This window comes from Choloepus didactylus, chromosome 19 (assembly GCF_015220235.1).
Source record: "Choloepus didactylus isolate mChoDid1 chromosome 19, mChoDid1.pri, whole genome shotgun sequence".
NCBI classification, from domain to species: domain Eukaryota; kingdom Metazoa; phylum Chordata; class Mammalia; order Pilosa; family Megalonychidae; genus Choloepus; species Choloepus didactylus.
In genome coordinates this window covers 41,835,483-41,848,707 of record NC_051325.1, presented here as the reverse complement: position 1 = coordinate 41,848,707, position 13,225 = coordinate 41,835,483, and the positions used below count along the sequence as shown (strand labels likewise).

General features: G+C 45.2%; 1 protein-coding gene across 5 annotated transcripts in view; it reads left to right on the top strand.

Annotated features, from left to right (window-relative positions):
• The window catches only part of TTI1 (TELO2 interacting protein 1), a 55,682-nt gene extending 47,325 nt beyond the window's left edge, over positions 1–8,357 (top strand). For all 5 annotated transcript variants that reach the window (XM_037811891.1, XM_037811890.1, XM_037811894.1 and 2 more), the window contains one exon: positions 7,151–8,357. In XM_037811891.1, coding sequence (XP_037667819.1) covers positions 7,151–7,334 — 184 coding nt within the window. In that variant the 3' untranslated portion in view covers positions 7,335–8,357. The remainder of the gene's footprint in view (positions 1–7,150) is intronic.
• Positions 8,358–13,225: the final 4,868 nt, after the last annotated feature.

Below are 13,225 nucleotides of genomic sequence, written 5' to 3'. Positions count from 1 at the left end.
TTAAATGGTGTGGGCAGTTTGTTTGCGTTTGGGCTACAAAGCTGTTTCCCCCTTGGATTGCACCTGGCATGGAAATGAGGTCACTCCTAATATTTTTTTTCCTTTTGACATTTGATTAATAATTGACAAATCCAGGCCCAAGTAGTTAGCTTTCCTATTATCCATGCTTTGACAGGCATTGCTGCTTTTCTTTTCAAGGCCCATTGTTCTAAAAATACACTCAGATCTGAAGCTGTTCACTGTGCACATATAGGCATGATTTCATGGTGTCAAAGATAAGAGACATCTGCTATGCAGATTACAAGCTAAGTAAGCTGCTGGGTTTCAGATCTGAAGGCAGGGACCTCTTTGCTACTTGAATCAGAGCTACCAGTCCTTTTTCTCTCCTCATTCTTGTCATATGATTGATAATCTGCCAGGGTCAACCGTTTTATCACCCAGTGGAAAAGCAAAGTGTGAGATATGTTGGTGCATATATGTGCAGGCATTGGGTTGAGAACCAGGATGCTCTTGATGGCAGATCGAGTCAGGGAGCTGGACCACCCACCCCCAAGTGGGCTGCAGTGATCAAAAGCCCCAGCGTACCCCAGGGCAGCAATTTCATCACTTTACAGGGACTGTGGTCTGTCCAAGTAAAGTAACCAGGGAAACAGCCTCTCTTGTGTTATTACGGATGTTTTTATTGGGTGTCTGTTATGAACCAAATATTGGTTGAGAGTTAAAAGATTTCAAAGATGAGTATGTTAGACCTGGCCTCCTATTGCTGCTCAATAGCAGGGGAGCCTTAATTAACCCCACTAAGTCTCAGCTACCTCATCTGGTAATACCTCATCTTATTACCCACCTAATAAATAATTGCAAGGATTCAGTAAATTCATATGTATTAATTCTTTAGCACAGAATACCTGCACTGAGTAAAAATTCAGTAAATAGTAGTTATTATTTAAACTTCCTCTTTATCCCCACCCCCCCACCCCCCAAAAAAACCAAAAGACTTAGGGCATTTTATAAAGTGTATGTGACAAGGTAAAAAAAAAATAAGTGAAGAAATTAAAGAAAAGGAAATAATAATAGCACAATCTAGATGAAGCCATTGTTAAGATTGATATATAAAATGCAGACTTAGAACTCTTCACCCTTGCCTGAGGTGAGCCTTACCTGTGGCTCTGGGCTTCCTAGCAGAGCAAAGAGAGGAATGCATTCTGTTATACAACTTTCAGTATTCATAAGTGTTTTGTTTGTTTGTTTGTTTGTTTGTTTTTTTAAAAAAGGAAAGAAACCTTTTTAGAGGAGGCATGATTTTTCTTGGTACTGAGCCCTAATTTATTCGCAGGTCACCTAAGAAGGACACTGGGTAGTTTTATGACTAATATCCCCCAAATCCTTGCATTAAATATAAGAAGTATGTTTCCTAGATCTGTTTCTTCCAGCACCCATTGGTGGAGGCTGGTAGCTTATAGCCAAAACACAGGTTACAGGAGAATAGTCGGGGAAGGGGACAAAATGGATGGGCTGGTATGATGTCTTTATTTCCATGGCTACATACATTCCTGAGAGGGTCAGGAAACATTGCAGGTGGCCTGAGCGTACAGCTAGCTAGGGCATAGGCCCGAGTCTGCTGCTTGTGGGCTCCTGCACAGAGTGGCCCCTTGGAAATCCGCCTGGCAGCATCATTCAGGTATCTAGACCTGTGAGGGTGGGGAGTCTGGAGGCGGGAGAGCTGGCCAGATGGAAGGGACTGCTTTTGAATTCCACCCCAGTGGGATTTAAATTCCTCTAGGTTCTGGTTTATTTTTGAATTGTCTGTAACAGATTGGGCCTCTCTGTGCCATATCTTTTTAAATATGCACAAAGCAATGGAGTCATCCCACTGCATTTATGATACTTTGTCTTGTGGTACTTCAGGGGCATGATTAGCATCGTATGCATCTACTGGTGCTTATGGTTTTAAATCCTGTCCTCATTGCATTTCAGTATTTTTAATACTGGTCTGTGTGTGAGTAGGCAGGTTGGAGTTAGATCGAAAGATGAATGGTTTTGAACAGGTAAATACAGTTAAACCTAACGAGTGTGTATAGCTGCAAAGGTAATTGGTAGTATTTATTTGGAGAGTAAATTGTTGCTTCAAGTCATAATCCTCCATTTCCAACATTTAGAAACAAAAAAAAAACGACCTCCATGCATGGGAAGGTCACTAAACTTAATAGCAAGAAAGGACAGGATTGAAATACTGGTTAACCAATGAACCGAGACCCATTAGAGTAAATTACCGCATATAGAAACATAGCCCCACTGCTTGCTGGCTAGGACACGTTGACACCCTGAGCATCCATTTGTTTAAAAGGAGGCACACAGCCTCATTTGTAACATTGGCATGTACAGAGTAACAGGAGAAGAGATGGCCAGAGAAGAAATGAATGCCAAAGAGGGAACAACAGGGAAGCTTAAAATCACTTTGTGTACATGCCTGCTTTCCAACAAGTGAGTTTATTTTCCAGTTGCATTTAATCATGCCCATATAGAGGTAACTTGTATCATCTTCTTAAGGAGACAGCCCCAAATAACTTCCTTAGAATCCCAAAATAAATAAATAGATCACAAAGCCACAAGTTCTTTACTGCTGGCATTTACTCAGACAGCTCATGAGAGCATTTTATAAATCCGGAAAGAGACAAGAAGCAGCGGATCCCTCAAGCAAGTAATTGACAGAGAAAGAATAGCCTGTCACCCAAGAGAGCTGGAAGCCCTGAATTTCAGTTACAGTTTGTTTAGCTTTGCTGGGCCTTGATTGGCTGGCAGTTTTCTGGAGCTCCCTTTGAGTGGATGCTGTCTACACAGAGATGATGAGGACATACTCTGTATATTTGCCTTTATAGCAGAGGTCTCTTTTTGGTTTTGCCACATTTTGGGGTGCTGGCAAGGGTTGTTTATGATCCGTTATCCACACTTGAAGACTGCTGTGGACTGTTGGAACTGGAAGGGACCTTAGAGTTGATCCGATCCACCACCCTCCAGCAGAGACACAACTTGCCATGTAACCTCAGGAAGGCTTCCGCGGCTCCACCTGCACGGGACTTCTAGCATGGCACTCACCACGATGGACTGTTCTCCCCAGTAGACAGGAAGCCCAAGGCCAGAACCCACGTCCATCCATCTTTGCATCCCAGCGCACCTTCCTCAGTGCCTGGGCTGGAACAGGGGTTAGTAAATGTTTGGTAAACCACAAGGAGGTAGGACCCAAGCCACCTCCCACCCAGATTGGTCACTCAGAGCACCCCAATATTGATTGCAAAGGAATGAGCCGCTTCTGTTGGTTTGGCGTCTGGGGTATATTAGGTACTTACTGATACCCATCAATTGCAGATAGGGCTGAAGTGCAGGGAAATGGCCGCCTGCATGAAGTGAAATTCAATAAAACTGCATTTTAAGTGAAAAATCAGTATAAACACCAGGCTTCTTTGCCATGGAAACAGAGGTTGCTTAGAAACTGCCTTGAGTTCTAAATTTTTTAAAGTCAAGTTATCATTTAAGCTACACGGCCCTAGAGGTTATTGAGAGATAATCACTCGCCTCAGGCCACTCGGAGGCACAGCTGAGTGCCTCCCGATACTCTGGGGACTGGATAATCTCTTGATAACTGTGCTCCCTGGAGCCACTGATTTGGGCCTGGGGAAGAAGAAAGACATTTTTGTTCAGGAGTTAAATGGTGTACATATATTTTTTAAAAATTGTTTCTCTTTGGGTTTGAGAAAAAGATAGAGCAGGCCATTTGGCATGTTCAACAGCCATCTCTGTCGTGTCTCGGGATGTATTGGGAACATTTTCCAGGCAGTTACCCCAATCACTTCAAAGCGGAGGTCCTCTCTTTGTCTTCTGGCTTTCGATTATGTAAAATGGACTTTCAAGGACTTCAGCTTTCAGCTTTTGTCTCTTCACCCTCTCAGGGTCCTTCTTCCTATCTCATGGTTGGCCCCAGGACCAAGTGGTCCTGGAATTTGGAGAAAAGCCTGCTGTCTGAGAAGACAACACCTCCTGGGTCTCAGGCTCAGCTCCCAGGTGCTTCAAGTGTATGAAGGCTCAGTTCAGAATTTGTCGGCATTTGGAGTTAGCGGGTTTCAGAGCTCTCACCAAGCAGAACGTGGCTATGACTGCCAGCCATCTGGTTGCATGGCATGGCATTTGCTCCCTGCCTCAGGCATGCAGACGGCAAAAAATATATATATATATTACATTCATTTATTCCTGAAAATAATGGATAAAATCAGAACCCCATTGGCTGAGAGTTGGGAAGCCCACCCCCTGCTTCAGGTCAATATGGAGGAAATTATGAGTAAGACAAAAGACAAATGTATGTTTTGCCCTTTTCAGAGTGTTTGGGAGTTTTCCATGGTGTGGCAGTGCTGCTGGGGTTGGCGGTGATAATTATTCCTTAAACATGCACACACTCTTTCTGGAAGGAACAGTGTTTTCATTATCCACTTCAAAGTGTTTTTCCTGTCCCTTGTCTCCTTAGAGTCTCAAATAAACCTGAGAAGGGTGGGGCAGGAGTGATCATCTTCCTCTGGAGCAAGAGGAAACAGGTTCATGGAGGCAAAATAATTTGCTCTAAACCTCAGACAGGAGAAGGCACTTGCCCTGCTTCCTGCCATTCTGGGGAGTCCACGCCTTTAAGAGTTCAGAATGTCACTCAAAGTAATTCTTCTAAGAGTCAGGCTCCTGCTTAATAAAAGAAGTTGAACTTCGCACTGACTTTTCCTTTGTTCCCTGTTAGCATTTTATTTAGAGATCTCACTGGGCAAAGAAAGTAGCTTCTTTCCTTTCCTGCCAACGAGTACAACATCCGCATTTAGCATGTTAAAAAGGGCTCAGAAAACGAACAGTGCCGTGTTTTCATGCCATGTTTTCATGCCGTGTAAATCAGAGGCAAGCTGACTGAACTGGGCCGTGACACCACTTTGCTGGGTGTTACCCAGATAAAAATATTCCTTGAAGCTGGAAGTCTGCCTTGCTATAGCTTGAAAAATTGTTCCAGTACTCGATGGGGGGAAAAAATCAAGTGAAACTATTTGCATTCTAACAGTCTTTGGCACCAGGGAAAACTGTCAGCTGTATCATGTGTAAATAGAAATCTGCTTCCCATTTTTGATGCTTTTTTTTTTTCATAATTTCCCTTGCCACTCTAATTATCAAAGATATTTTTGTTTTTAAACAAAAATTGTCTCCCACGCAGGCCCCATCTCCTTTCTGCAGTGAAGTGGAAACGATGAATTAGAATATTCTAATCACTTCTCCAGAAACCACTGCTGAGGTTATAAACAGAAGATTATCCTAAGCAAAGAAACCTTAAATTGTTTAGGCACGAAACATCCAGAAAGATTGTCACAGTGTCCCCACCTGTTTCCTTTGTCGCCTTAACGTGTGTTTATTAAACACAAGGAAGAAAACAAATTGGCTTCACCAGAGCTAAGACACAAGACCCCTGAGGGCATAGGTTTTCAAATTAACAAAATTAAAAGCCAAAATTCAGTTTCATTTAGGAAGCATTTAAGTTCCTACTTAATGCCCAGCAGTATAGAGAGATTGCTGGGGATAGCTGTCAAGAATAAAATTCAATCCATGAGATAGGTACACTGTCCACTGTTAATTGGTAGATAAGAATCACATGTGCTAGACACTATGTGGGCCTTGATCTGGGTTTTCTTATTTAAATCTCAGTCAAACCCTGACTGAGGGATACACCCCAAATTTTAGAAATGAGCCTGAGACCCAGCAAAGTTGAATAATTTCCCACAGCTAGTGACACCTGTGATAACATCAGCCCTGTTTGTAATGTTCCTTATTCCTCCCTTGGTGGTGAACAGTTGACCTCTTTCGATGCATTTATATAATGTGAATATTCCAGAAAGGGATGTCATCTTAAGTCATTAGCGGGTAATATGATAAGTCACTTACAAGGTCTTGTTAAAAATGGGAGCCTTTTTGATCAACAGGTATTTATCAATTACTTACCCTGTGTCCTGCACACACCAGGGTGCCCAGGATACAGCAGTGAACAGGGAGCTTGTATTCTGGGGAAGGGGCCAGTATTCTGGGGAAGGGGGCCAGTCAATAGAGACAGTGCCTGAAAGAAAAATGAGGAGCAGCCTACCTAGAAAAATGTCCAGGAAGGCCAGCCTTACCTGAGGAGGTGATGCATGAGCTGAGGTGGGAAGGATGGATGACAGGGGGACTTCTGGCTGGGGCAGGGTGTCTCCCCCTTCCTGGAATTGAGAAGCTGAACTCTGAACGTTGTGGTGGGCCTGCTGGCCAGCTGTGTACAGTTTACACTTAGACTGTCCAATACATGGGCACATGACTGATCATTCAGAAATTGGATTTGAGTAGGTAAGAGGCAAAGGTAGTGACCCCAAAGTTCAGTCCAAGATAAAGCACTACACCTTTGATGGGACTTGGGGTACAGAGGCCCGGGCCCTTTAGCTCTGCCAGCATCATGTGGAGGACATCAGTACTGCCCCAGGAGAATAAAGGAGTCTTTTGTCAGCCTGCAAAGGGCAGCAAGTTCTGTTGGACCTGATCCCTGTGGGTAAGTGGGCTCCTTGCCAAGAGAACCACGAACATGTGTCCAGATTTCCAAGAGTCCATGGCTCACGGTGGCCGGAAAGGGTTGAAATTGCAGAGTTTAGCAGTGAGCTAGAAGTTGAGGGGCTTCACTCTGGGGTTGATCCAGCCCCACCCTCTTTCCTGTGCCCCCACCCTACTGGGCCTGTGAGCCAAGTGGTGCCTGTAAGGAAGTGTGAGCCCTGTCATTTTATTTCTTTTTGGAAAGTCCTCCTTTACACCCCAGAACTCAGCCTGTTTCTTTGCCAAGAGTTTGTTTGTTGTTAATATTGTTCTAAGACTAATTGCTTTCTTTCTCTCTGTCAATGGATATGAAACTGCTTACCTCTATTTCTTTTAGGCTTTGGAACCATCCTAATGCCCCTGTCTTGTGAACTTTAGTGGGTTTGTTCTGCTGTCTGAAGTGATTTGATATTATCATCAGTTTCTGCTCAAATAACTCAGTAAATAGCTTCTTGGATAAAACACCTGCACTGCTCCCTCCCGTCCCTGCCCTCGGGCCCTCTGCTCATTCCCTTCCCTCTCTCCATAGCGTTTTCCTCCACTTGATGAAGGTGGACCCGGACTCCACCTGGTTCTTCCTGAACGATCTCTACTGCCCTGAGCAGCTCACGCCTCCCCACCCCTGCCTCCACCCTGTGCGGCTGAGGGGGGCGGCCGGGCAGCAGAACCCCTACACGGCCAACGTGCTACGCCTGCTCCAGGAGCTGCAGTGACCCGCGCCTCCCTCCTCCCCTGCTGGCCCCTTGGGGCTTGCATTCACCCCAACCCCTGCCCAAGGGGGTGGCAGCAGCAGCAGAGAAGACCGTGAAGGTGGCTTAGACAGCAATCAATTTATAAATTGATCGATCACACAACTGCTTGAAATTGGATTGAAGGAAAAGTAGCTGATTGTTATTTATATGTCATACCTTGTGTTTTCAAATGACATTGTCTGGCAGCTCTAAGGGTTTAACTCCTTAGCTTACCATCTCCATGGCCCCAGCACACCATGCAGCTGCCTGACAGGCCCCCACCGTCCCACACCAGGCGTGCACACTCACACACCGAAGAGCTTAAGGACATTCGGGGCAGACCCTGTGCTGCATGGCATCCATGTCCTCTGAGTTCCTGAGGACCATGTTTAAGTATCAGGCTCTAAGAACCAACAGAAACCTGCCTCGCCATCCCAAACACTCAGATCAATCTCCCCAACGTACACCTCCCTCTCCCCAAATCATGGGGTGGAGCCAATTTGTACCTAGCCAGTTCTTTCGAAGAAAATGAAATAAAGGCACTTCTTAGATGAAAAGAATGATAAAGAGCTCACTTTGGAGTTTATTTAAATTGGGTGATTCTGTGTGGTATACTTTCTAAGTGAGAGATTAATTTTTAAAATGTTTTGTTATGGATACTAGTATAATGAAGCCCCATGTACCCATGACCCAGCTTCACCAGTTGTCATCACAGAGCCAGTCTTGCCCCGTCTGTACCCCTGCCCACTTATACCCCTACCCCCCACCCACTCCCTGGATTCTTTTGAACCAAATCCCAAATATCATATCCAAACTTTCTTTTATTTTAAATGTACACCACAATATCCATATCACAACCTAAAGAAATTAAGTGATCTTTTAATATTGTCAGATATTCGTTGTGTTTAAATTTCCCTAGTGTGTTCGAATCAGGATCCAAATAAGAGACTTACACTGATACATTGCTATTGTTGGGATGCCCCGTAATAAATCTCTTTTAATTTATAGTTTCCCCCTCTTTCTCTTCTTTTTTTACCTTGCAAGTCTTTTGTTAAAGAAATGAGGCCATTTATCCTACAGCATGCCCCACAGTCTGGATTTGCTGATTGCATCCCTGTGGGGTCATCTCATGGGCTCCTGCATTTGTTGTAAACTGGGAGGCAGAGCAGACGTCTTGATTAGGTTTGGTTTTTTTTGTTTGTTTGTTTGTTTTATTTTGTTTCTGATTTTTGACAGTTCTCTTCTATAGGTGGTATTATTTACTTCCATCATGACATATATCATGTCTGACCTGTTCTTGTAATGTTACAGTCATTGATCATAGTCACATGGATCTGTTCATTCATTAGGGACTGCAGATTCCACCATCCCAGCTAGAGTACTTCTGAAAAGGGAATCTTCCCTTCATCAACCATGTGGTAACCTGGAGGTACAATTTGTATAGAAAAGGCAGGATAAATAACTTGATATTTTTCTACTTGATATTATGTAAATTTAGATACAGTCACTACCACCTCCCCATGCACGCACGCACACACACACACACACAAGCTGTGGGATCCAGAGTTGGCGATTGCTTCCTCCCCATGTGCATGGTGAAGCACCATCTAGATACCTCTTCCAATGACATAGATAATCCCCAAGCCTGAAAAATCCCAGAAGGTTGTTGGCATGGGAATGTGTTGGAGCGAGGGTCCACAACCAGTACCAGAGAGGCCTCACCCAACACCTTTTATGATCTGTTCTGCAGAGGCAGTGGGGTATGCAGCTCAGGTCTGGGTGGCATCAGGCCTGCCTTGTCTGGCTCTGCCGGTCAGTCCTCAGGGGGGCCCTTCTCCCTTGGGACCGCAGTCTGCTCCAGCCTGTAAAGTGGAGATGAATTGGGCCAGAGGGAGAGCTCTTCCTCTTTTGGGGTTCTTGGGTTTATCTAGGAATCTGATAGAATCAGAGGCCCCACTCCCCAGAAACATGCTCCTGCTCCTCCGCAGGAGGGCACTGCATCCCTGAAAGACTGCAGTCAGGCACCGTCTCTTCCTCTCCTGCTGGGCCTGAGTGGCTGACTCACAGACTTCTAGCTACAGTTAGCTCTTGGAAGAAATAATCACTTACTCTCTTCCAGTTTTAAAGTTCTGGGATGAGTCTAAGCTTATTTGGGAAAGGGGGGCAGAAAGCCTTCTATTCAGAGGGATTGTAAAAGGTTCTGCAGCATTGTTCCTAATACCACTGGGGACACAAAGTGATAGGCTAATTAATCTATGTCCTGGCAAATGAGAAAATAGGTCAGAGAAGTGGGGTGACTTGTCAAGCATTACGTAGCTCTCACTGAAATTAAAGTACCTGCCAGCCCAGAGTGTCAGGTGCGGAGAGGCAGGGGGAGGTACATACACATCCCATCCTGTCATAAAACATGGACTCTGGCAAAGTGCTCAGGAGAGACTCCATATGGAAGGATTCACCATAGTATTCCAGAAAGCCAGCCTCTTCCTCAAAGGGTTAAAACATCCTGTATTGCTTTCGGATTCCTGCAGGCAGATTGTTGCACTTGACTTTTTTTTTTTTTAAAGCAAATTAGAGTGCCTTTCCAGTTATTATATTCAGGCAACTTTAATTTTGAATGTGTCCAGCTGATTCAATCTAATGCTTGTTAACATAGGCTTCACAAAGTGATCACTTCCTTCTGTTAAAACTTGCTGGTACAATGAAGGTTTCTTCATTCAGGAGCACCAGCATTTCCAGTATAATTTGGCTGGAGTTATGGGTAGGTAGGATTAATGAGCACACACTGAAAGGCCTTAGATTTGGGTTGAGATGTTTGAGTTTTGATCTGCAGGCAGTGAAAGGCTCCTAGAGGATTCAGGAAAGTGTAGAGCTGTATCTGGAAGTGGCTGGAGAAGGGTCAGGGTCAGGCGTGGTCCTCGCACCATATTGTGGAGAGAACATGGGTGATTTGTAGTTCATCACAGCTGAGGTTGATTTCTGACTTTACTTCTTTACAACCATGTGACCCTGGGCAAGTCACTTTGCTTTTGAGCTTCATTTTCCCATCTCTAAGGTGGAGTTGCTGTCTCTGCCTCTTAGGTTAGGAGGAATAAATGCTGTAGTATTTATAGAGCATCTGGCCGGGTGCATTCCCTCCCCTCTGTTAAGGATGCAAACTCCTCCAGACAGGTATAGCAGAGGAAGTAGTTGCTTAGATCTCAGAATAAACCACCCAAGGGACCGCAGTAGAGAGGGAATCAAAGAAGGAAGGCTTCTAGGAGGAAGTGAGATCTTGGTAGGACAATTGACTTTGGGCAGGCAGAGAGGATAACAGGCATTCCAGACAGGGAAAATCCCATGCCCAAAGGCATACCAGAAGACCTGCCAGTATCTGTGTTCATCATAACTCCTTCAGTTGTAAGGGTCAGGAGACCCAGCTTAAGCAAAAGGGAATGTATTGGCTCCTATAACCAAAAGGCCCAGCCACCTCCAGATCCCATGGCCTGTTTCCACCTTTTAATTAGGCTTTCCCCATTGTTGGTTTCATCTTCCAGCAGCTTATCTCTATGAAATGTCAAAGATGGCCACAGTAGTTCCAGGCTGACATTCTTCCAGTTTAGCAAACCTAGAGGAATCTGTACCTCCTTCTTAGCCTTCCAGTCAAAGTCCCAGGATTGTCTCTTACCCGCCCAGCTGGTCCTTTGCCCCACCCTAAACCAGTCATTGTGCACCTACAGTAGGGTCATGACACTTTTTCTGTAAAGGGGCAGATAGTAAATAGTTTAGGCTTTGCAGGCCATGGGGTCTTTGTGGCATTTTCTTTGAATTTTTTTTTTTACCAGCTTTTAAAAATGGAAAAATCATTCCTAGCCGGATGGCCTTACAAAAATAGACCAGGGTCGATTTTGCCCACAGACCTTGGTTTGCCTACCCCTGATCTACAGCATTTTCACAGAGGCAGGGGGTAAGGTCAGCTCTCCTAAACCACATGGAGAGAAAGTTGGGGTTTTCCCCAAAAGGAAGCACTGCATTTGGTTGCAAAGAGGGAAATGGGCATGATAGGCCTTCACCACCCCAAATTTGTGGCCCGGCAGCCTCGGAGGGTGTCAGGAGGTTGTGGAAGCAGAGGCCACATTTATGGAGAGCCTTAAATGCCAGTCTGGGGATCTCAGCCTAAGGCACCAAGAAGTGTCCTGAGAAGGTTCTTGAACAGGTGAGGAATGTACTGAAAGCAGTGTTTTAAGAATATTCATCTAGTGGCAGCATACAGGAGAGATTGGAAGAAAGAGAGACTGGCGATGAAATTGTGTTTCTGAAAGTCCCAGGACGAGAAAATGTACCTCTTCCATCAACCCCAAACTGTTTGACATGCTGTGGTTCATGGCCAACTTGAGGCACATAAATATGTACTTTAAAGTTTAAAAGAAAGAGGTGAGATGAATGCACCATCTGATGAGGCTTCCTCTGGCTCGGCTCGTTCCAGGGCGTTGAGGAGCCCTAGGAGTGATTTTCCGCAGCCCCGGCTCATGATGAACAATGCAGGGCCCCGCTGTCCCTTTGTGTCACTTACCCATGTCGTCCTCGGCATTGGGCTTGATTGGAGGCAAAGTGCCCATATTGCCTTTCCTCCAGAGTGAGGAACAGAGGCCAGATTTCCGAAAATAATTCTGAGTAATGGTGGACTCTGTCAAAGCGTTGATTGCTTTATAAATGGCATTCTCTCTCTGCTTCCCCACCCCCGCCCAGCCCGCCACCACTGAAGTTTGGAGGCAACGGCTTTTCAAATTACGCTTGAAAAGCAGCCTGATTTCCCACAGGAATCATCTCCTAGATTAGGAGCTGTTCTACCTTTTCCGACAGTTTTACCCAGAGCACAAAGCCTGTCTATAAAGGGCGAGGAGGGAACAGTGCCTTCTTTCCTTCAAAGCTTTCAGCACAAACCATTTATGAAAATGTCTCTTGCTGCAGCCGTATCCCAACATCCAGGGCTGCCTGCTCTTTCAGCAGGAAAGGGTTAAAAAGCACTGATGAATGGCTGCCTCCACCACCCCTTCCACTTTCCCTTATATAATTTGCCATTCTTTTTGCACACAGCTCCCGGGTCTCAACCTGCTCTTTCAATCAGTACCCTCACGTCCTCAGCTTCCTCCCACGCAGGCAGGCTCAGAAGTAAGGAAATCACCTTTCAGAATCTGAGGCCGTTTCCAAGGGGAAGGATTGGGGAGGGCAGGGAGAAGTAGTGAAGAGTCAGAAGTTTCTTCATGGAATAAAACACACTGCATGCATTCTCCCAGGCAGAGGTGTGGACGAGCAGCAGGTCTGTATGCACCCCACTTCCCCTTCACCCCATCTTCTCATCTTCCTCACCTCAAGGACCCCACCCAGTGTTCTCACACGTTCTGCCCTGGACACTGCCCACCCCACCTTCCAGCCCCGTTCCCTGAGAGGACCAGAAACGTCAGAAATGGGGACGGAGTCATGCCACAGCTCATGTGACCTTGGGCATCCCCCTTCCTGACCTTCAGCTTCCCTGTCTGCCAGGTGAGGGTTTGAAGCAGTCTCCAAGCATCATTCTACCTCCTAAGACTTTCCTAAGGCAGTGTTGGCAAGTGTGTGGGCAAACCGATGTGGAAATTGGTACCACCTCTTTGGAGGTGAATTTGGCAGTAATTACCACATTTAAATGCACACGCCTTTCAACAGCAATTCTGCCTCAAGAAATTTAGTACATGTGTACATCAAGATGTACATGCATAGGTAATTCACTGCAACCTTGTTCATAATTTACAAAAGCTCACAAATACTGAATGTCCAGTATGTACCAGGCATTATGCTTAGTGCTTTTCCTTAAAGTCTCAAAAGTTGAGAAGCAAAAGAGGAAAAAGCCTAATCAT